This window comes from Anarhichas minor, unplaced genomic scaffold (genome assembly GCF_050575085.1).
Source record: "Anarhichas minor isolate MPS153535 unplaced genomic scaffold, ASM5057508v1 ptg000026l, whole genome shotgun sequence".
Classification (NCBI taxonomy): domain Eukaryota; kingdom Metazoa; phylum Chordata; class Actinopteri; order Perciformes; family Anarhichadidae; genus Anarhichas; species Anarhichas minor.
In genome coordinates this window covers 18,008,718-18,030,111 of record NW_027466472.1, presented here as the reverse complement: position 1 = coordinate 18,030,111, position 21,394 = coordinate 18,008,718, and the positions used below count along the sequence as shown (strand labels likewise).

The following is a 21,394-nucleotide window of genomic DNA, read 5'->3' as shown; positions in this document are numbered from 1 at the left end:
ACTTTTAACACTTTACGGCTTGTTTTTACATTCCTGTAGTCAGGGGTAAATACTGTTGAGTTAAGTATCCAATTCTAATCTAGCACACACCTGGAATACGAGTGGATGGGAGAATTCAATCTAACAAAAAAGCAGTGAACTCCTTCATACTTTCAGTACAGTACAGAGGTTATGTTTCAGTGTTGTTATTTTTTTTTAAAGATATGCTTTAAAGATGTGAATTTTGTGAATTATTCCAAACAAATTGAAAAATCAGGAAAACATTTTTTTTTTTTTTTAACATTTTCTTATTTGGGAGTCTGGTGCGCACTCAGCAGCTCATTTGTTTATTTGCTCTTAACTCTGTTCAACTGGAAAAACTGTGTTCGCCAGAGGACCTTTGTTTACTGTAAACTGTGGTGATCTGTTTACTCTAAAAGCAGGAAACAAACATTTTTTTCATATAATGCTAGTTTTCAGGTTCATACTTGTATTTTGGGTTTATACCAGAACATGTTTACATAACTCAATGTTCAAAAAACATTTATTTTTCTCATACTGTCTGTCTGAATATACTTGTATTCACCCTCTGTATGAAACACTCTGTTTTAGCGCTTGTCTGCTCTGATTGGCTTGTGAGAAAAATACTGTATATTGTTGAATCACATGTTTTCTGATGTAGGTAGCCCCCCAGAAAACTGACTGTGTCGTCGTATTTAACAGTTTTTGGGTTAGTAGGCACTCTAAATACCCAAATGTATTTGCAAAAGCGTAGATATCATATTGTGTCTCCTTTATTTAAGAGAGCAGATTCTTACACTGCACGTTGAGCACCACGCTTTCTTTGATCTTTTCCCCCTGGTACGTCACGATGCACGTGAGCTTCTGCTTGTGGGTCTCGCGGCTCGGCGCCACCACGTAGTTGCTCCGTACCGTCACCGTCCCGTTTTGGTTGCGCGTCTCCTGGAAAGTGGCTTCGCCCTTCAACCTGGTTTCCCATTTGATCACGCTAGGGGGCTTCCCGTTGGCCGACACGCAAGTGGCAACGGTCATCTTGCGTTTCGAGGCCCTGGCCACAATCGTGGGCGTTGTCAAGGTCATACGAGTCATAGGCCGAGCTGTGGAGGGGAGAGGACGAAGCAAATCAAGTTACTTGAAATGTAATTAAAGCTCATTAAACAGATATATTGTGTATTTTCTTTCAGTTTCCCTCAGATTATAGCGTCTACTTCACCTTTAGTCAGATATTCGAGGTAAATAAAACTAAGGGGGATGAGATAAAATCAGGGTTCTACCTCAAACCATCCAAAGTTTTGCTTCTTTCCTTCCTTAAAGTCAAAGCCGCTGTCAAAGCTCTCACCGATGTACAACCCACTTGCCTACCCAAATGTCATCTAATTTGAATCCTTTGTGAGTTGCCAATTAGCCATCTACTTCCAGCACATCAAAAGGCAGGCTTGAGCGAATGCACAGCTGAAAGAGATAGGCCGTGAAGAGGCCTCTTTGAAACGCCGCCGCGTGGTTATCTGCACGCAGGTTCCAAACATTCACTGAGCCGGCGGAAGCCTTAGAAAAAGACATGGGAGGCTCGGTGACACAAAATGGGGTCTCAGAGCTGACAAGAAAGCCCTGGCAACAGGGACTACTTAAGCCAAGTGCTTTTTTCTCTTACTGGGACTTAATGGAAAACACACCAACACTTAATTTCTAATTAGATGTCTAAATCAGAGTGAGCGCGCAACCTTTTCAAAGCTGCCTCTCGTCCAAAATAAACTGTGTCTCAGGCACTCCTTTTCCTCTCCCCACAAGATGACATTATTCAAGCCAAATTACACACTCTGAAGTGGCCTTATTGATTTCCGTCTCACCTGCCATTTTTATTGACTGTTCTCTGCAGCGGTTTCCTATTTTTATTTTTTTAAACCACATGGGCCGATCTGGGAGTGGTGTTAGACGACACGTCACCCCTCAACACTGCACATTGTATACACAACAGGGTCCTCAATGGAATGACTCAACCGTGATGGTGATGGTGATGGTTGACGGTGCTGTTCGCCCAATCACAGGACCGGGAGGTTTAATGGTAAACAACAGGATTGTAGCAGCGGCTTTAGCAAACAGAGGAACAGCACCTGGACTGAGGTGTTCCAAAGGCATTCGACCTACTTAACCAGGAAGCCTGTGGCGATGTAACATTGAGCTGTAAAAGGGCTTTCGTTTGGCCTTTTGCTAAAAAGGAAGATGTCAGTTTTACCGTGTTATCTGATTCAGAAAAAAAAAAGTTCATTTTTTTGCTGCCTCGGGGTCGAAGAGAAACCAAATTTAGGTAACAGGTTTAAAGTCCCTGTGACTTCTCTTCAGGCCAGCAATAAAATGCCGGAGGGAGCTGATGATACATGCTTTTGACAGGCAAGCCACATTTTTGGGACCATAAATCTCATCAACGAAACAACTTGGAAAGCCTTTAGAGTTTGTAACTTCCCTATTTGACAAAGCAGACATTTATATTTGGGCCAAAAATACATTCTAAATATATTGCGTCTGTGGAGACAAATCCGATCTAGATAAAGAATAAAACATATTACCAAAAAGAGCTTAGATTAGATTTCTTAGATATAAGGGGGCTCTGTTTTTTTTGCCAGTTTTACTTTATAAATTACAGCGGTTGCCGATTTCATCTGAAAAAAAAAAAAAAAGATTGATAATCTCCAAAATTGTAACATTTCACTATTTCACTAAGTTCTTACCAAATACAGTGAGGTTGACCATGTTCTCGCGGTTTCCCGCGGGAAACGTGGTGTACTCGCAGATGTAGGCAGCCTCGTCAGACAGCTGCAGGCTGGAGAACACGATGGTGGTGTCCTCCAGCGAGGGTGTGCGAAGGCGGACCGCCTGCTGCTTGAAGCTCACGCGCTCCTTGAAGGGCGGCAGGACGGACACGCCGAGGGCCGGGTTGGCTATGGCCACGTTCTGCTTGGTGCCGTTGAAGAGCTTCTGCCAGGTGACTTGGGAGATCTTAACCGGCGGGTTGCTGTTGATGAAGATGCAGCGCAGCTCCGCTCGTGAGCCCACAAAGCCGGACTTGCTGGAGTCCATCTGCACCATCTGCCCGTTGCCAGCTAGAAGTAACAAACAGAGGAGAAGAAGAAAAAAAACATGTAATTACGATTAAAATGCATCCAAGGCCAAGCAAAGCACTCCAGTCAATAGCAAGTACATGCACTGAGAGTCAAAGAGTCGATTCAGCCTCCTAGGTAGTACTGGCACGCACAACACTCACAGTCCACGCACTCGCCAAACGCCGCGGAGGCGACGTCTGCTCCCCATACATCGCTGTCAAGAGTCTCTACATGGTGTTAGCGTGTAAAAGCTGGGCAAGACATTAACAAAATGGGCACATCTACACGACCCCGTCTTTGTCCACGAGGGTACTGCTTCTGAAGGAGCGAGCGAGGACCAATGCATCACTAATGAATGAGCACAAGGGCAGTGAGGTGGAGCCAAGTCATCGTCTGCTGCTGCCCCCCCCACCTACCCAGCAACACACTGGCTGGCCCATTGTAATTTTAATTACTTTTTACACACAAATACTTCAATGATTGCCTGGAGCTCCTATTAAAAGACACAATGTGGAGTCCTGTGTAAGCACCACAAACAACGGGAACACACACATTATCTATATAAAAAAAAACAGCACTTACGGTTTTCTCCCCTGCTGTCTAAGCCTGCGGGGAGTTTGATGGTGAAAAAAAAATGTAAATAAAAGGTCAATTAGCAAGGACGGTCATCTGTAAACTGGCCTGTGGTTTCTTCTTTCATGCATAAGATGACCTCTTACTAAACTCAAGTGTAAACCTCCCCTCTTTCTCGTGCCCCCTGGCTCTTTACTTGATGCATCGTGTGTCAACATCCTGGCATCGGCTGTCCCTTTCGGCCGGCCTGCTTTTATCTGGTGCACGAACGATTAAGTGATTGCCGGAGAAAAGTAACTGGCAACACTTTTTATTGATCAAGTCATCACTCAAGTCCTTTGTTGTACAAATATGGCAAAACTTTGCAACTTCATTTGCTGTTTTTTTTTCTGTTTTGTATCATGGTGCACTAAATATCTTCGGGTTTTGCTTTCTTTCATGGAAATAATTAAATTGATAAATCACACCAAAAAAAAGATGAATCCAAATTGGAAATCATGTTTGCATCTCCTCTTTCTTCTCTTGTCATTCTTTGTTCCTTCAATGTGAGTCTCGAAAGAAAACAACTTTCACTCACACCTGGTCTGGGGTCTGAAACAGACGTGTCCCTGAAGTGCCGCAGGGCTGCAGCATACTGTTGTCTTCCACACATCTTTGTTATCTCAGGCTCTAATTTATGTTCCTTTTCCAGGTGAAGTCTGGAGATGTCCCGTTTCCTGGTCCGACAACCCCCTGGTTGGGCTTCCTATTTACAACCAGCCGCAGCTATAATTATCTCCCATGGATGGACGAACACCCACAGGAAGAAACACTGAAACCCCTCCGTTAATCACGCTGGACTCATAAAGCCACCGGTGAATGAAGTCATAAAATAGAGAGGAAATATGTTGTTGCCTTAAAGTGGAGGACCGGGGGCCCCGCACACACGCCACACAAAACGGTGCGGCTCCTTAGCGCTGAGTAACCGCATCACAATGACGGATAATCGCTGCGTTCGGAGATAAAGCTTCCACAGGGGGCTTTTAAATGTGGAAGAATATGTGAGAGAGGGATCGGTTTATGTATACACCCACTGAATACAATATCTGATGTAGTCTATCTTCAGCTGTACATGAATCCGCAGCAGAGTGGAGGGGGAGCTGTTTGTGCAGGCTGTCAAACTGTCCAAGCAGCGGCTGCTCCTCTTATAAAAACTGTAGGTAGTCAGCCGAAGGACACAGAGGCCCGATGCACGTGCGATGTGAGGAAACATTTGGCTCAGACTCTGGCTGGAAGACCATTAAGACGAACAATGTATTTTCTTTCCATCTTTTCACGGCGGGGCGGGTTGAACGGCTCGCGCCTGGAGAAGCAGCGCATCACGAGAGAAAGGCAATTTCTATCCATTGTTGCGTCCCTTCGCTTGAGTACAGCCTCCGCTGCCGACATCGAATCATATATAATATAGAATAAGAAAAAACTAAGTGACAACCTTTTGAAGTTACTGAGTGCACATCATCTTTCATTTCCTTCTGACCGCATCAGCCGGGCCCTCTCTGTGGAGATTTAAACTTGGGGGAGTTTGACGATGACAGATTGATTTGCTAATACGGTTTGACAGGGAGGACTGACAACCCTGTCATCTGCACCTTGAGAAACACCTGTGTCCTTGTGCACCTCGGGGGCAATACTTTACTCCATTTTATCACAGCTTAGATTACCAGTTGTGGCGGCTCTAGTATGATTTTTTTTTTTTTTTTGAAAAAGCAAACACAATTTACTGTGTGACAACACCAGTTAAAGTTTAATCTTAAATTGGAGCGATGTGGGGGGTGAGGGGGGGGGGGGTTGTGCGGGAGGGCTGTAAAAACTCATAAATATGTACCTGGCCAGACCTCACCCGCTTGACTGCTAAAACAATACTGGCAGGGACTGGCTGTGTGAAAAGCTGCAGCCCCTCCCTCCCTCGCTCTGCTCTTCCTCCTTCGAGTCCGACGCTCCCCACTCAGACTGAACCAAATAAACAGCGGCTCATGCAAATGGAAACCAGAGGAATAGGCGTAATTACACAGCCACAGAACCCAAATCCCCCCTCCGTGAAGGGGCCGGGGGCGCCCGCGGGGACCCCTTTCACTCAAGGACTGGAGGAGTCCTCGGCTAAGCACACTAGAGCTGTAATTACAGACTACACCACTGTGCGGCAAAGCCATAGAGGAGCAGAGCCACACGCATGCGAGAGGCATTAGGAGGGGAGATTTCTGTGAGGGTTATGAGAGCCAGTGGTGCAGAAACCGAGGAGGGAGGAAAAAAAAAAGATAATGTAAAGTAGTGGAGATTTGTAGGTGTGCTGCGGGGTTTACAGGCCGGCTGGCGTTGTCGCTTCTTGTGCTGATTTGTTCCAATACTGACGAAAGAGTGACCGGGGGGGACAGTCATGCTCTAACACACCTGAGGCTACACGCCGGCCTTGAGAGAGGAGCCCTATTTCTGAAAGGAAAAACAATGGGACAAACAAAGTGTGCCTAAGCCGGCAGCATATATATATATATATATATATATATATATATATATATATATATATATATATAAAATAAAAAGAGTGGTTTGATTCACACCAGGTGAGCTGATTTGGATCAAGGGGGACATAAGGGGCACTATTCAAACAGCTGCTGTACCGTCTGGCCCTGCGCTGATAGCAAGAGACTCCCAAGGCCGCGGCACGGAGCTGTGCACAGAACATTCAGATGTAATAAGATCTGGCCTGTCAGGCAGCAAGCAAAAGCATGTGCTTTGTGTTGTTTTGCATATGGCACATTGGACAATGTCCTGCACCAAATAACAGCCTTTGGTCAAATGGGCCTCCGACGGTGCGTGGGCGATAGCCAAGGAAATGCAATCCTCACTGCAGAGTTCTGATCAGAAAAGCTGAGGGGTGAATGTGTATAAAATCCTAGTCTGTATATAAGAAGTGGACGGTTTTGAAGCTTTGGAGTTTGTCGGCATCTTGTTTTTGTGGACATAGGGTGGAGTTAAGCACAATCAAACAACTTTACAATTTACAAAGTTACCATTAACTTCCATGAACTGAAAACACACTGTGAAGGGGTTAAAGTTGTAAAACAGAAACTCTAAGACTCCCAGACCGGACAACGCTGTGGTAGTGACCTGTCAATCCCAAGGTAGCCCCGCCCTAAAGCATACCCTGCTTTATGGTCCATTTTACTCTAAATGAAAACCATAATTTACTAAATGAACATCATGCTGTATTGAAGAAGACTTGAATCTCGTGATTGAGACCATAAACTCATGATTACAATGTTTACTGAGGTAACAAATCAAGAGAGAAGTAGAGTCATTTTCTCACAGACTTCTATACAATCAGACTTCTTGTTGCAGTCAGAGGAGTTGCTTTAGTCACTTTAAATCAATCAGAGATGTTGACACCCATGTGGGAAAACAAACACGGATATGAAAAACAAGCTTGATTCCCTTTCTGTAACAAATCAAAAATGAATGAGAAACATTAACATTAACATTTCAGATTTGCTTTTTGTCTCTGCTGCAGAGGGAAAAAAGAATTATCAAATTAAAGTTTCAACACTGAATATACTACATTCATCCATCTGTTTTATCCCAGATATTCCTCAGTACGATGTAAAAGCAGACCTTGCTCTACATTTAAAACAATAACAAAACCATAAAGCCCTAAAATGAAAACCAGGGCATCTCCCCTAAAGCCTCGGAAGCTTAATTTATATTTTGAAAAAAGCTGCTTCTTGGCAGCTCATCTCGCAATGGATATATATTTAACACTATTGTCTTTCTTTCCTTTTTTCTTAGCTGAACTGGCCCACAACCAACAATATTTCAAAAGACAATTGTTGGCTCATTTACCATGGGCCAAGCTCATCCAAGAGAAATCCATTTGTGCCCGAGTCAACCAAAGTTCAGAATAATTCACCTCTGGCTGCTGCGATGTGAAGAAAGGCCAAGATTAAATAGGACTCTAATGCATATTTTAAAAGAGGCACTCATTGCTGTCTTCGATTTAAAGCCGCACCAGGCAACTTAGCACGCTGTCAGTCCCAAATGGCAGTGAGATGTTCGCCGTTTGACGTTTGAAGACTTCAGAAAACCCAGAAAATGCGTGATGCGATGTCATTACACTGCACCCTTCTTGGACCTAAATGTCGTCTGCTTTCAGTTGACGGGAAATATTTCCTGCTCCTATCCAACCGCGACACTAAAATGTAATTCAGGCAAATAGGTCATACCATCTGTGACATCTCAGTTTGCAGAGATGCAACAGTCTCTCCTACTGCAGCTCCACTTAGAGATTCAGGCAGATAAATCGACAGTATTTTGGTATAAACGTCTTTGCCAAACGCAGATTAAAAGCTTATCACATGAAGACGCATCATCTCTCAGTGCTCGGTGTGCTTTGGTTACTCCATTGTTACTTAAGTGGGATGCTGTGGTTGGATAAAACACGGCTTGAGCCACTGGGGATAATTACTGTTTAATGCAGTCCCAGTTCCCACGGCTATGGTACGGGCTTCTGTGCTCCCCTATTCATGACCACACATGGGGTGTTCAAAGGGGGGGGGGGTGGGGCGGGTTTAGTTGTTTGTTTATTCCCCTGGCGGAACACACTTTCACTCGGAGTTTTGGAGCTCAACCGGTGGCATTTTGCTGGTGTTAACAACAGAAATCCATAATGAAATAAATGGATAACTGGGCGCCATCTCACCGGAGGCTTTTACAAATCCAGACAGGGCACTTCATTTAGCAGGAGCAGCCATAGTCTACGTTTAATGTTGCTTTTTAGTTGAGCGTGGCCATTCGGCTGGTTTTTTTTTGTGTTTTGTTTTGAGACGGAGCAGCATGTGTCAGGCAATTTGCTTTAATCTACACTCAGACACTATTTGATGGTGCGTCAGCTGGGTCTCTTGGGTAAACAGTGGTGTACCTGCCAAACCGGCTCTCTCTACCCTCCGTCTCCCCGAGCAAACATTGCAACTGCAGAAGCGGGCGAAAAGCCTCGCTGGAACAGATGGATAGTAGACCTGCTCCTAATTTGCCACTATCTGCTTCAAATTTGAAACAGTGTTTTGTACAACCCACCCGTTCATTGAGGACAATGTAACATCTGCTGAGCTGTAAATGTTAATGATTATCGGGAATATTTATTATGCTGGGCAATTTCCCAATCTGGGATTGCTCCATGAAAGGGGCCGTGCGTTTTTTTTTTTTTTTTTTTTTTATGTTCCCACTGGCCGTTTGTATTGACCGAGCGCTGCCGCACGGTAGCAGTGTGTTTTCCATGTGGGTTAGAAAAATCCAAACTTTCGGGTTGGCGGTGCGTAGCATCGGCCAGTCAACCGCATGCACCGATTCTCACCTAATGTGGCTGCATCCATCACCTTTGTGAGGCAACACGGGGTTCGCAGCACAAGTGGCCACACACACACACACACACACACGCCTCTCGAGCAGCATCAAGGCATTTCAAATGTCAAGGGGATGCATCAGTTTGCCTGCAACGAAGCTTCTCATCTTATTGCAGCGTGGAAATGATTCATCCATGAATGAAACACTGGGAAAAAACGCAGCTTCTCCATTTTGTTATCAGACTATTTCAAAGTAGCAAACACAGATGACACGGTGGATAATGTTGTCTTTTTTTTTTAACCGTCTCTTAATATGATATTTGAATTTAATATACGTAGCGAGCAACAATGCCTCAGGATTTCCTGTAATTAATGCTTTTTAAAAATATAAATATATATATAAACAGTATTCTGATCGAATGAGAAATATGCTGGCAGTAATCTGGGATTTTAGTTGTCTTTGAATGCGGCAATGACAAATGAAGCTGGCCTGAAAATAAAAAAAGGCTTTTGCCCTAGAGAGAGAGAGAGAGAGAGAGAGAGAAAGAGAGGGAGAGAGAGAGTAAACACAGTATTAGAGAGCTCTGACCCTCATCCCTCCCCTCCTGCAGCTTAACTAAACAAGGCCACCACGGTTTCGGTTCTACGACACAAAATAAACAGCCCTGACGTTACCTGACCAAATGGTGGCGAGATGACATCACCCACTGATACCAGATAGCAAGCAACTGTCAGTAAACAAAAGGTCCAGGCATGAGTGAACGGGAGGGAGAGGAGTCCCCCTAACTGGTAAATGAGTGACTGTAAGCATTACAGTTTGACTGAAACTGCCTGGGGGGGGGGGGGGGGGGGGCATAGAAACATGGCATAGATCCAGGTGCTAAGAGTGTCAAAGTGTGGGATCAGAAACGAAACGCTGCGGTGGGGAGAGCAATAACAGCTAGATAATAACATGCTTTATGAGACAGATCTCAAGCTAAGACACTGGGGAGCACTTACGCAGACCAGACAATTAGTCAACAAAGCACCTCGCCCCCAGGATGGGCTCAGTGCACACGATGATGAGCGCTGGTTATTTTACAATAACGCAGTAAGTATTTCATGGGCTCTCAAACGGGGGCAGCTGTCGGCCGTCCTCACAGGACAGAGCCGATCAATAGGGCCTCGGCGGCAGCAGGCACGGGCTGGAAAGCGCGGTAGGGGTTAAGGGGTGGGTTGGGGATTGCATAAATGTGATGTAGAGGATTTCGGGGAGTTACGGGGGAGGGTAAGCGGCGAGAGTGACACGCAGCGGGTCAGACGTGGCGACCAGATTATAGCACTCAGGATATTAAAGCGGAGAGTGTAGACGATGCCGCAGGCAACAGACCTCCCGTGGAAATCTGGAAGTATTAGCACAGGGTGACACGGAGGCTACGTGTGCGCACTTCTTTCGAAGGCGGTTGACATACCTCTACAAAAACAGGACTGCTGGAGGGGCATGCTTCTCCTCGGGGCCCTGAGGTTAGGATGCGACCCCTCGCGGGAAAGGTCGGGGAGGATCAGACGGAAATTCTTCCTAATGGAGCAGTTGAAAAAGGTTCCCTTAAGCTCACCTGACATGTCACCCAAAAGGAGTGGTTTTAAAGTGTAGATAAGTAAAGCTTCCGGGAAAACAAAGCCATCGCTGCGTCCGAAACCGATGATGGAAGTAGCGGCAAGTGAGCCAATCTTTCTGATCTCTGTTGAGAGTTGCACATACTCGGTACGGATCGGGTCCCAAGTTCGTGGTATCGGATCGGTGCATAGACTGGCATACCCGCCGATACCCAATCAAGCATTTTAGACTATATCGGAACAACTCGTGAAACGGTCAACCAATAATTTATCATTTAAGACACCTGTGAACAAAAGTGCCAAACATTGGATAAAACAAGCTGTTTGAATACATCCCCTTGCACCGTGGGACTATTTTTGAACATACATATAAAAATAAAAAAACCTCATATGAAAAGTACATGGCAGAATTATTGACAATGAAAATAATCATTTGTTTGCTGCCCCAGTTCCTGCTGGTTGTGGTGGTTGCTCAGATCCCTTGCATGAGTCAGTATTGACGCTGTTTATCAAACTATGAACCGCAAACATCTTCACTGGATGTGCATCGGACAATGAAGGATTACGTGTAAGAATGGTTTTGGAGTGGGACGTATAGGATGGGGGCGGCTCGGTGTGAGCCGGCACCACAGCGGTACCCTATACCTCCGTTAAGCACTCAGCGAATGCAGCATGAAACGCATATAAAGTCCTGCCAAAAAAAAAAAAAAAAGTGCTGAGAAAGAGTCTGGCCCCGGACAACCATGCATGACAAATCCTTCTCTCACACCATCTGTTCCATTGTCCACAAGTAAAGATAAGTCTTGCATAGAGCACACACGCTGAATACGTCCATGTGATGATGGCAAGTGCTCGCGTTGGATACATTACTAAACATTAAGATTTCAAAAAAATCTAACTATTCAGCTGAAACTGTTCGATCTATTATCGGCTGTTCGTGAGAGGGGGGGGGGCGTGTTGTGGAGACCTTCTGCATGCTCGGTCAAAACACATCAGATGGGTGTAAATCCATACGCCCCATGGAAGGTGACCTTTAGAAGTGCTCAGCGAGAGCACAGAATATCGTTTTTGGCATCTGACCTGTGTCGACCTTTGCTGGTGGAGTTTTTATGCCTTTTCTCTGACAAAGGCCAGCTGATATCGTGCAGGCTTGCAGGAGGGAGAAAGCTTTCGGGAGGCCAACAGCATAGGTCCAGTGTGCGCGTGGTGAGGAGCACTGTGGCGCGACCAGCGGCTTATTAAACCAAGAAAAGAGACCGCACTATCAATATTTGATTTGAGTCACTTGTGATATTATTATTTTTTATTTTTTTTCCCCCACTCTGGTAGGAGCGGCCTCCGAAGATTTCTTGAATGCTGTGCATGTCATACATTTTTAAAGATGTGTGCGTGGCTGTCATCAAAGTGCATCGCTAATTGTGATTGGGACGTAAACAGGACAGCATGGGCAGTGTGCACACGGCTCCCGCTCGTTTTCACCGAGCTATTTTTCCCCAGCACTGCTGGCGCGGGCCATTTATACACCCGAACCATTAACATATAGCAGAGGGAATTCACACTCCAGCTGGAGGAAGGGGGAAGGGGGAAGGGGGAAGGGGGGGGGCACTGGGCTGAAGCCCCAGTCCTCTATCAATTAACAAGCACACTTAGTATGTGCCTGAGTCATGATCACCATGGGACTCCGGCAAATGCCACGCATTCGCTCAAAAACAAGTGTCGTCACGATGACAAATCTTTAGCCGATTATCACACGAAAAAACAACATCTCATGCAAACCAAAAGCAATAAAAATCATCCCACCAGTATCATCGACCTAATACTGGAACGAGCCAGTCGTCTCTGTACACGTGTAGAAGGAATTAAGCACAAACACGATTATGAATTTTTGCCCCGCAGTCACATCATTTAGGCTTGGATTACTATCCTGTTCTCACCACTGGAGGAATTTATGTGCACAGCTCCTTAAGCTGATAAAGTTAGACATGCTGCTACTTATTCCATCCCTGAACATGTTATCTTGTTATTGAAATCATTTTTTTTCACATGTACATATTCTAACAGGCGTTCCTTGCTGGAGTTTATCGGAGACATTCGTTGGGCGGTCGCCAGGCTTTTATCTTTTTGCTCGGGATCATTTCGGGCAGAATTCTCTGAGTTTGACACAGAAGTTACAGTAGAAGCATCAACAGTGACTGTGACATGTAAACAGAGATTGACGCTAACTAAATGTGGCTGAGATGGCCGCATGGGAACGCGCAGCGTTTCAGCGTTGACTCTTGGCTTCTGACATTTGCCAAATTCCCCGTTTTCTCGTGTGCGCTTTGATCATAAACCTCTACGAAATCCAGCGGTTCTCGGCAGGACTCTAGAGACCCGGGACTGAACCATTTCCTAAACCACGACCACGGCCCGGTCTTTCCAAGGCGAGTGGGGCTCCATGTTCCACATACATGCAAGCGTTGGAATGCTCACCACATCTCAGGACCGTGTTCATATTCTGCTGCATGTGCTTTCCAGCTGTGATGGAGTGTTGTCTTTCCCACCCGTCTCCGAGCCTTCACCATATACACTACTTTCTCACAGCTCAGTGTGTTTCCATACGGTGCATTATGAAATATCTCGCATCTCTGCTTATACCTCATTCTGACACCACATCCATTTCTCGTCCGTGCCTACTCGTCAGCTTGGACAGAATAAACAGTATTGGCAAATCGAGCTAATATTTAACGAAGCAATGTCTTTCTTCGTATTGTGACATTGTTTTTGATGGAGAGAGGTTCAAAAAGAACATATGCAATAACAGCACTTAAATGTCTGCACATTTCAGGGAGCTGGCCTTTCGAGAAAAAAAGCAACTGGCACGGAGACATCAGTTGGAGAACCACAAAGCCACAGCAAGGGGAAAGGCACAGCCTGGAAGCTGAGCCGGGGCAGTATGAGTTACTCCAGTCTCCACTGGTCGTCGGATGTCTAACATTGTGTATTGACACAGAGACTCAGGACACAGAGAAGCACCGGCTGCACTCTAAACGATGAACAAGGCCAGAGAAACAGGACAGGACACTTCTAGGATGTGACTGGAAAGAGAAAGAGCGGGTCAATCATAGGAATTAGAAATCACACAACGGTGCTCTCAGTTTGGTCTGAAAACACCGCAGTGGGTGGGCTGTGGGCTGTGGGCTGTGGGCTGTGGGCTGTGGGCTAGGGGGCAGAAAAAGAAAAAGAAATGTCAGGAAATGAACTCATAGCGTTTTTTTTTTTTTTTTAAAGTGTAGCTGTTAAAAATTAAGGAGTGGGATCCGACGCGTTTAAGCCCCAGTGAGTGTTGAATAAAAGCTGAACCCAGACTACGAGCAGTGGGATCAACAGTCGCTCGCTACTAATCTCAACGTCTAACTTTGAAAAACTTGATAAGTAGGAGCATCTAGATAAAAATGAACAATGGCGAAGAGAGAGAGAGAGAGAGCTGCCAGTGACTGCAGATAATTGTGCGGTTCAACGCAATTTCAGCGTGGCCAAACAGTAACCGTGGGTCTGCTTGCGCTATCAACTGCAATCAAACCAGCGGCGTAATTACCCTTCGTGTTAAAGAGATATTCCGTAGTTAAACTTCACAGCGTGCCAACTCGGACTCGAAATGCAGAGGGATTGCAGTGACATGAGCCTGTGAGCATGGAAGGGGGCTTCTGGCTCGCAGGGCTTTGATGAAACGAAGAAGAAGATAGGAAAAAAAGCATAGCTGACAAATCCTGATAGTGTATTACTATTGATCAGAAGCAAGGAAAGTGAAGCAGGCAGTCACAGGGAGACTCAACGGCTCAATTTGGCCACATTGAAATCCTTGTCACTCACTCCAACCAATGCAGCGACGCACTGTTTTATTGGAGGGAAAAGGAGTCCGATTAACATGCTAGTTGCGAGCCGGGGCGAAGGGAGCCGTCACCCACGAGACTTGGAGCCTCTCTAAGTGATGGTGTGGAAGTAGCTGCTTGTAGCCGCAAACAGAACAGCATCCCAGATGAAATCGCTCACGTGAACGCCCACGCTTGTGACATTAACAGCCTTTAAGATCTGCTGACACGGTTCGAGACTACCGCTGCAGCCGACTCAAAACACACCGGGGCCTGTCCGTTGGGAGCTCCCCGACAAAATAGCTGCATACTGCATGTATAGGCTTTTTTTTGTTGTTGTTTGTTTACCTCCGGGCTGCAGGAGTATTATTTGGAGCTCTTACCCTCGCATTGCCCTCCCTTTACGTGTGTCTACACCGTGGGCCGGCTCATTGTTTGACAGGATTGACAAGCTCCCTGGCAGAGCTGATTAAAAGCTTTAAGGTCAGAGAAGTGGGACAGATATCGAGCGAAACACCTGTCTGCTCGCTGTGAGCCAGTCCCCTACTGGGTGTGTCCTCCATTGGCGCAGGATCAATGGCTCCATTAAGACCCAACGTTTCTTTTTTTTTTTTCTTCTGACAGCACTGCTTTGGCTTGCGAAGAACCTTTCACCTTCCTCTTTTTACTTCCCTCTGCTTTTCGTCATAACAAAAAGGGAAAGTGGGACCATGCTTTTGTAGAAGCAAGGGCATCGGCTGGCCTTTGCTTCCGTTTAAAAACAATAAAGAATAAAATGCAGAGCGACAAGCACTCACTGCGAAATATTCACTTGTCTTGTTTCCAGCTTCAGATCTTCATTCATCATGGATTTCCACATCCTGGTAAAAATAACTGTGAAAGCCCGGCTGCCCACTGAAGATTTGCCAAAGGATTATAGATCATTAAAGAGATGTTTGAAGTTCACTTGAAGTCTCTCCAAATAAGTTACCCGAATCACAGGACTCACTCTGACTCTCTGACTCTCTGACTCTCTCTCTCTCTCTCTCTCTCTCTCTCTCTCTCTCTCTCTCTCTCTCTCTCTCTCTCTCTCTCTCTCTCTCTCTCTCTCTCTCTCTCTCTCTCTCTCTCTCTCTCTCTCTCTCTCTCTCTCTCTCTCTCTCTCTCTCTCTCTCTCTCTCTCTCTCCGACCGGTCTCAAGCCGGTCATGCTCTCTTGAGTCATAATCCAGAAATGGACATTTCAATTTACTTGGGCCTGAGTTTGGACGATAGAGAGTTGAGATACCTGCTCCTCTGGACACCAAACCAATTTCACCCCCCCTCTGGTAGGCTTTGATGCCTTTCCATTCAGAGCTCCACAGAGGAGAGAATGTTCTTCTCTTGACATTGTATCTCTAAATAATCTATGAAATGAAACCTAATACCGGGGCTTTAGCCACGGGATAAGACTTCAAGAGATGGCCGACTTTCACCAAAAGGTGTCTCGAAGCGTGTCCCACTCGCCACTCATCGCTACTTTCATCTCCAGAGTACTTCCAGTTTCACAGGTTTCTGGATCCCTCCCCCACAGTCACCGAGCTGGTCTGTCTTGATATGATTCAGTGGCTGAGCACAGAGGCGTATTGTGCTGCACTGTACTTTTAATTAATATGGTTTGCCATCTCGTTACCGTTTGCAGCAAGAAAATAAAGTAGCTGACTGAAGTCACTTGCACTTTTTAAGGCACTGTCAAACAGCATCAGACCTCACACGTCTCTTCTGTCCCGCTAAAGAGAACCACTCTTACAATTTTATGTCGTGATTATAGTTCCACTAATGAGCGCAAAAGATTGATAGAAAACTGTTTGTTCATTCGATTAGAATGGATCAAATGCAATCGCTTCAGTGTTTGCAAAAGGTAGACTACAAAGAGGCCTTGCTGCTTCGGGTTATGAACTGGTTAATGACTTTTTACACCGAATAAGCAGTCACAATATACTACTAATCTGGGGAAAACGTGCTTCATCACCTTGTGCTTCCACATTTAGATCCCCGATGGAGATGTAGCACAACCGCAAGGCGAAAGAAGCGAGTTCACACTGCTCCGCTGGTGTCTTCAAGCAGGTGTGAAACTGGCTTTGCGGGAGGAAAAGGTGAAAGTGCTGAAGTGATGAAGCGCTAGGTCACATCTCCACATCTCGACTATGCGTTTTCTTTTCTTTTTTGTCTTTTGGTTTCAAACAAGGTCAGAAGGACATGGAGGGAGTATGTGGTGCAGTGCCCCGAGGCTAAACTGGGTCGGACTCATAAAATCTGTGGAATTTGTGGGAACTGTCGAAGACATTATGGGACATATTTGTCTTATTTATGACTGGGTATCAGACCCCCCCACCCCCCAAATTGTATGGTGGCGAAGTGTGTGGCATTAGTTATTGCATAATGGCATTGCATTCCTGGCCCGATTTGAAGTGCTGCTTGGTCTTTCTTTATTCAGATATTTGCGGATTTAAGCCACAAATGTGTCCTTTGTTAGCCAGATGAAAGGGGTTTGAAGGAAGTTTATATTCCTCAAAACAAGATATATTGGTAATGAAACTCAATAAATTGACAGTTAAATGACATCCAGAATCAAGGCTTTTGCACACCAAAAGTGTGTCCACCAAAAGTTTGTATATTTTTGTGTAATTACGCAGCAAAAAAATACTCAAGGCCTTGAGACTTAAGCAAATTCAAGTACAATTTTTCTAATTATTCTGTCATGAACAGCAAGTGATTTCCTGTTGGGCAATTTAGATATTTCACATCAATGTGTGAAGCAAAAAAAAGGTACGAATGTAAGAAAATGTGTGCTGTGTACTGACCAACTGTGTGTTTTTGACTAACCATGTATTTACGCTGTAAGCGTAAATATTGACTACCAGTGACAATTAGAAGGAGATTTAGATGCGGTCTGGGTATTTCCATAGAAACCCGGCGAACACTTACTCCCACCGAGATATATAAATGCCAGTGTTTTCAGCCACAGCCCATGAGACTTTCTGTTGCCTACAGATGAGAGCAGCTCGGGTGAAGATGTCTCGTCTTCTGTGCCCTTCCCGGATTGCGACTCACTTGCCTTGCAGAGCTGGTAGAAAGTGTTTGAGCAGAAATGAGCCTGGTGTCTTCATAATTGACAAAACTGCATTTGTAAATTCTATTCTATACTAGTTATAGATGTGCACGCTGTACTGAAGCGCTGTGAACGGATGCTGCAATAAGCCTCGACATACAGGCCAATACAGGCCAGGGTAAAATGAAATAAAGCCCGGCGGGCCGTGTGACTTGTGGGCATAATCTTTTGTTTAATCTCGTTTGAAGATATTTATAATTTTAGACTGTGTTTCACATTAACCTGCCATGCATGCCAGGTTGGTAATTACAGCTAGCATTAACTTCAGAATGATGGATTTGTTCAGGATTGGGAAAGAAAACAGGACAAATAATCACATTAATCATTTTGTCTTTGGGTCGACTGGAGCCATTTGTGACAGCTATGCGGAATCATACAGCTCTGACGACTACTAAGACGCAATGCAACTGACTGGAGTGTAGCTTTGTTATTTCAAGCTAAAATACACGAGGCCCTGTTAATACAGGGATTGCACTGTAAAATACGCACCAACCCGTCACACGCGGTCACCGTCTCGGAATAAAAATCCAATAACTCGCTGACTGATGAAGGCCAGCGGTGGGCTGAAGGGTTTTCAACAGAGGCTGGGCTCTTAAAGCTGCTTTTATCTGTTCCAGCCTGGCTGCAGCGCACGCTCACACGCTGTACAGTGACACTGCCGACCCTTCATACATAATAGATGTGTTGGTGTCCGTGGAGCCGCAGAAGCTAGAGGCTACGGGCGAGAGGCATTTCTTTTCCAATGTTTTATACTAATCAGCAGCCTCTCATTCATCACGCTAATGTGGCGGCTGACCGTGGCGCCACTTTGCATCGGCCAACGTTTGAAACAGAAATACTGCCGGTGCTGCATCTGATTGGTTTGAATCGTCTCTCGCTTGTTTATGTGAATTAGGGTTGGGGAGTAAATATGTTGTTGTTGTTGTTTTTAAACAGTAGCTGTTAAAATCGAACATTTGCGTGTGTAATGTGTTGTAAAATCATCCCACAAATGCACATCTACAAACCATGACTCAGCATGTTATTATTATGTCAGAGCCTATTGTTCCTAATGAAAGTGGATAAACAAACAAAATAGCATTAATAGCAAACACATTTAACCGCACATCTTTATTTTTTTTTTAATTCCGGCAATGATCAAAGACATTAGTTTCCTGGGAGGTGGGAACATCGGTGGTGCACAGCAATTTACTGTGCGCTGTATTCCTATTCCCCAAACAGTTAGTTATTTAGCAATTATCATGCACACCATCATTTTGCTATAGTTTTGAAATGCATTTTACTTTATGAATACAAATATCCTGCGCCCTCTCTTTTTTTCATGTCATTGTAGGGAGAGAGGAGAAAAAACAACAACAAAACTGTTTAATATTTATACATCCATGTTCTAGCTACGAGCAGACCTCGCTCGGCTGCTCTAAAAGGAAACTTGTTGTGACCTAGTTAGAAGAATGCCACATGACAAAGCTGCGCTCGGCCTCCCTCTCTCTCTCTCGCCCCGGGACTAGCCGAGTGGAAGGGGCCACATCGAGCATGATATTTTGCGTGGGGGTCGTCATCGACGGTTTGTTAGCGAGGGGGAGGCGGGGCAGCCAGGTTCGGTATCCTGCTCCTTGGCTGATTAGGTGGGTGAAGGACGGACCCCCGGCTGCCACGGCTCTTCGTTGCAGGAGGCCAAAGTGCTTTTATTAATGCGCTGCCACTCCCCTGCAGGGTGAGCAGGCCCGGGCAGGCTGAGGTGACACTCCCCTCTTTCCCACAGCTCAGCCAGCTTGACTTTGCTTTGCTGATGAACTGTGACGGGACACGGCTCCAAGGTTGTTTGCCCTCCCCCCTCCCCCCTCCCCTTTTTTTTCTCTTTCACCAGGCAAGCCGTTCAGAACTGGGAGTGTGAAACATTGTTGATCTCCGCTGATGGCTCTCAACCTTCGTATCGGCTGGCTCGGCCGCATCCCGCGACACGCTCCGGTGATCACCTGAAGGATCCCCGCTGTCAGGATGTAAGAGTTGCACGTCGCACAAACCAGCTGCTACTGTTTCCATCCAAGAAGAAGAGCATAAACAACGGCCCGAAACCTGCCCAGACACGATTTACCTTGCACAACTTCAACAATGAGTCAGGCCCTGTGACTCAAACTCCAGGGAACTCGCCTCACAAGTCAATGCAAGCGAAGTGTGCGTGGAGAGATTGCTCTTCTTTTAAGATAATTAATCTGATCACTTCCATACAGGCCATTTCTACGTCAGCTAAAGAGCCTATGGGCATCATTCATGAGTCTCAAAGCACACTGTAGAGCTTCCCGCTGCTAGTTTTGTGATAATTCTCACCTCGCGTCAGAGAAAAAGGTGTTAGGTTGCCTATTTTGTGGCACTCTTTCAACTCTCAGAAACAAACAATACCCTGGTGACACTACACTACACGTTTGCTGAAAGAGAATTCAACAGCACCATCAATGCTAACCTCGCCGCAATGAGAGCAATCTATAAGGCCGTTGTTAATTATTTCTTTTTTGTTTTACGCAGAGCTTGACAAAATCCCAAAGTGGGAGAGTCAGCCGAAACCTCTGCGTGCCTATTATACAAAGAGCCCTCTTAAAACTGTGCGATGAACTCCCACAAGATGAATCCTTGTTCATGTTACGGCACGGAGAACATATTTCTGTCGAATTCTTTTCAGGCGCTGCATCATGACAAGTCAAAAAAATCATGCTTTTCACAGGAATAACACACTTAGCAGTTACATTCAAGACCTTGTTAACACACCCACTGTGTCATTACCGCAATTTAGCACAACGGGTGACCTGCACAAAAGCCGACCACTGGGGCCCGTCTCAAAACAGGACCCGGCTGCGAATCTTTCAGGAGCCGACGTCCATGGAGACTTTTGCTGGAGGCAAGTTGTTTGCTTTCACACGTTCAAGTTCGGCACACTACTGCAGCTAAGCCAAGTGATTACAAGAGACAGCCGTTCATGTTGAAGAATGAAAGAAAGAGGAAAATAACTGACATTACAGCGTCTTCGCTTCAAAACAAAGAACATGACTTATTTATCTGTGATGGTGGGGTTGTTCAAATCAATCCAGGCGGACAGACAGAAAGGAAAGCACAGAGTAAAGCAATTATTTAGCAATCTACCATTTTACTGTATAATCGCTTTTCCGGCTTAGAACTTCATCCCTCAGCGTTACCGTTAACCCCTCTCTAAATAACTCCATGACAGGTCTCTGCTGGTCTCCTACATCCAGCCAACAAGGGTCGGATTTCCTTAAACTTTTCTGAAGTTTTTTTTTTGTTTTGTGTATTTCTTAAGAGCTAATTTAGCAGACTCAGCGTGTGTGGCCGTCAGGGGATTACCAGTCTAGATGTGCGCTGTTTGTTGGTTTCACTACATAAACCAATTACAGAATGAGGCACCATGAGAGAATTAAAAGTTTGATCAGCCGTAGGGTGGATGGCAGTATAATTGGATTGGATAACAGTTGGACGGCTGCTATCTGTGTAGTTAAAAAAAACAAAAAAAAAAAAAAAAGGAGCTTGTTCATTTGTGTGGTAATAGAAGTGTCTGACAATGGTAAAGTGGTTGTAAATTAAGGTAACAACCGGTGAAATAAATACATTTCGATTGTTTTGACTGATGCAAAAAAATCGATAAACTGTGGGACCAATTAAGGAAACTGCTCTTGAGCTTGTTAAAGTGGGAATGTGTACCTTTGGAAAGATGGCTATTGTTAGCAAACATCAGACTATATTGCTGTGAAAACCAGGCAGCAACTTCTGG

General features: G+C 45.3%; 1 protein-coding gene across 1 annotated transcript in view; it reads right to left on the bottom strand.

The window, feature by feature from the left end:
• nectin1b (nectin cell adhesion molecule 1b) overlaps positions 1–21,394 on the bottom strand; it is a 79,450-nt gene that overhangs the window by 24,826 nt on the left and 33,230 nt on the right. Inside the window, exons 2-3 of the mRNA XM_076100016.1 lie at positions 2,727–3,098; positions 798–1,097 (exon numbers count right to left, since the gene is read on the bottom strand). Of these exons, the coding sequence (XP_075956131.1) occupies positions 798–1,097; positions 2,727–3,098 (672 nt within the window). The remainder of the gene's footprint in view (positions 1–797; positions 1,098–2,726; positions 3,099–21,394) is intronic.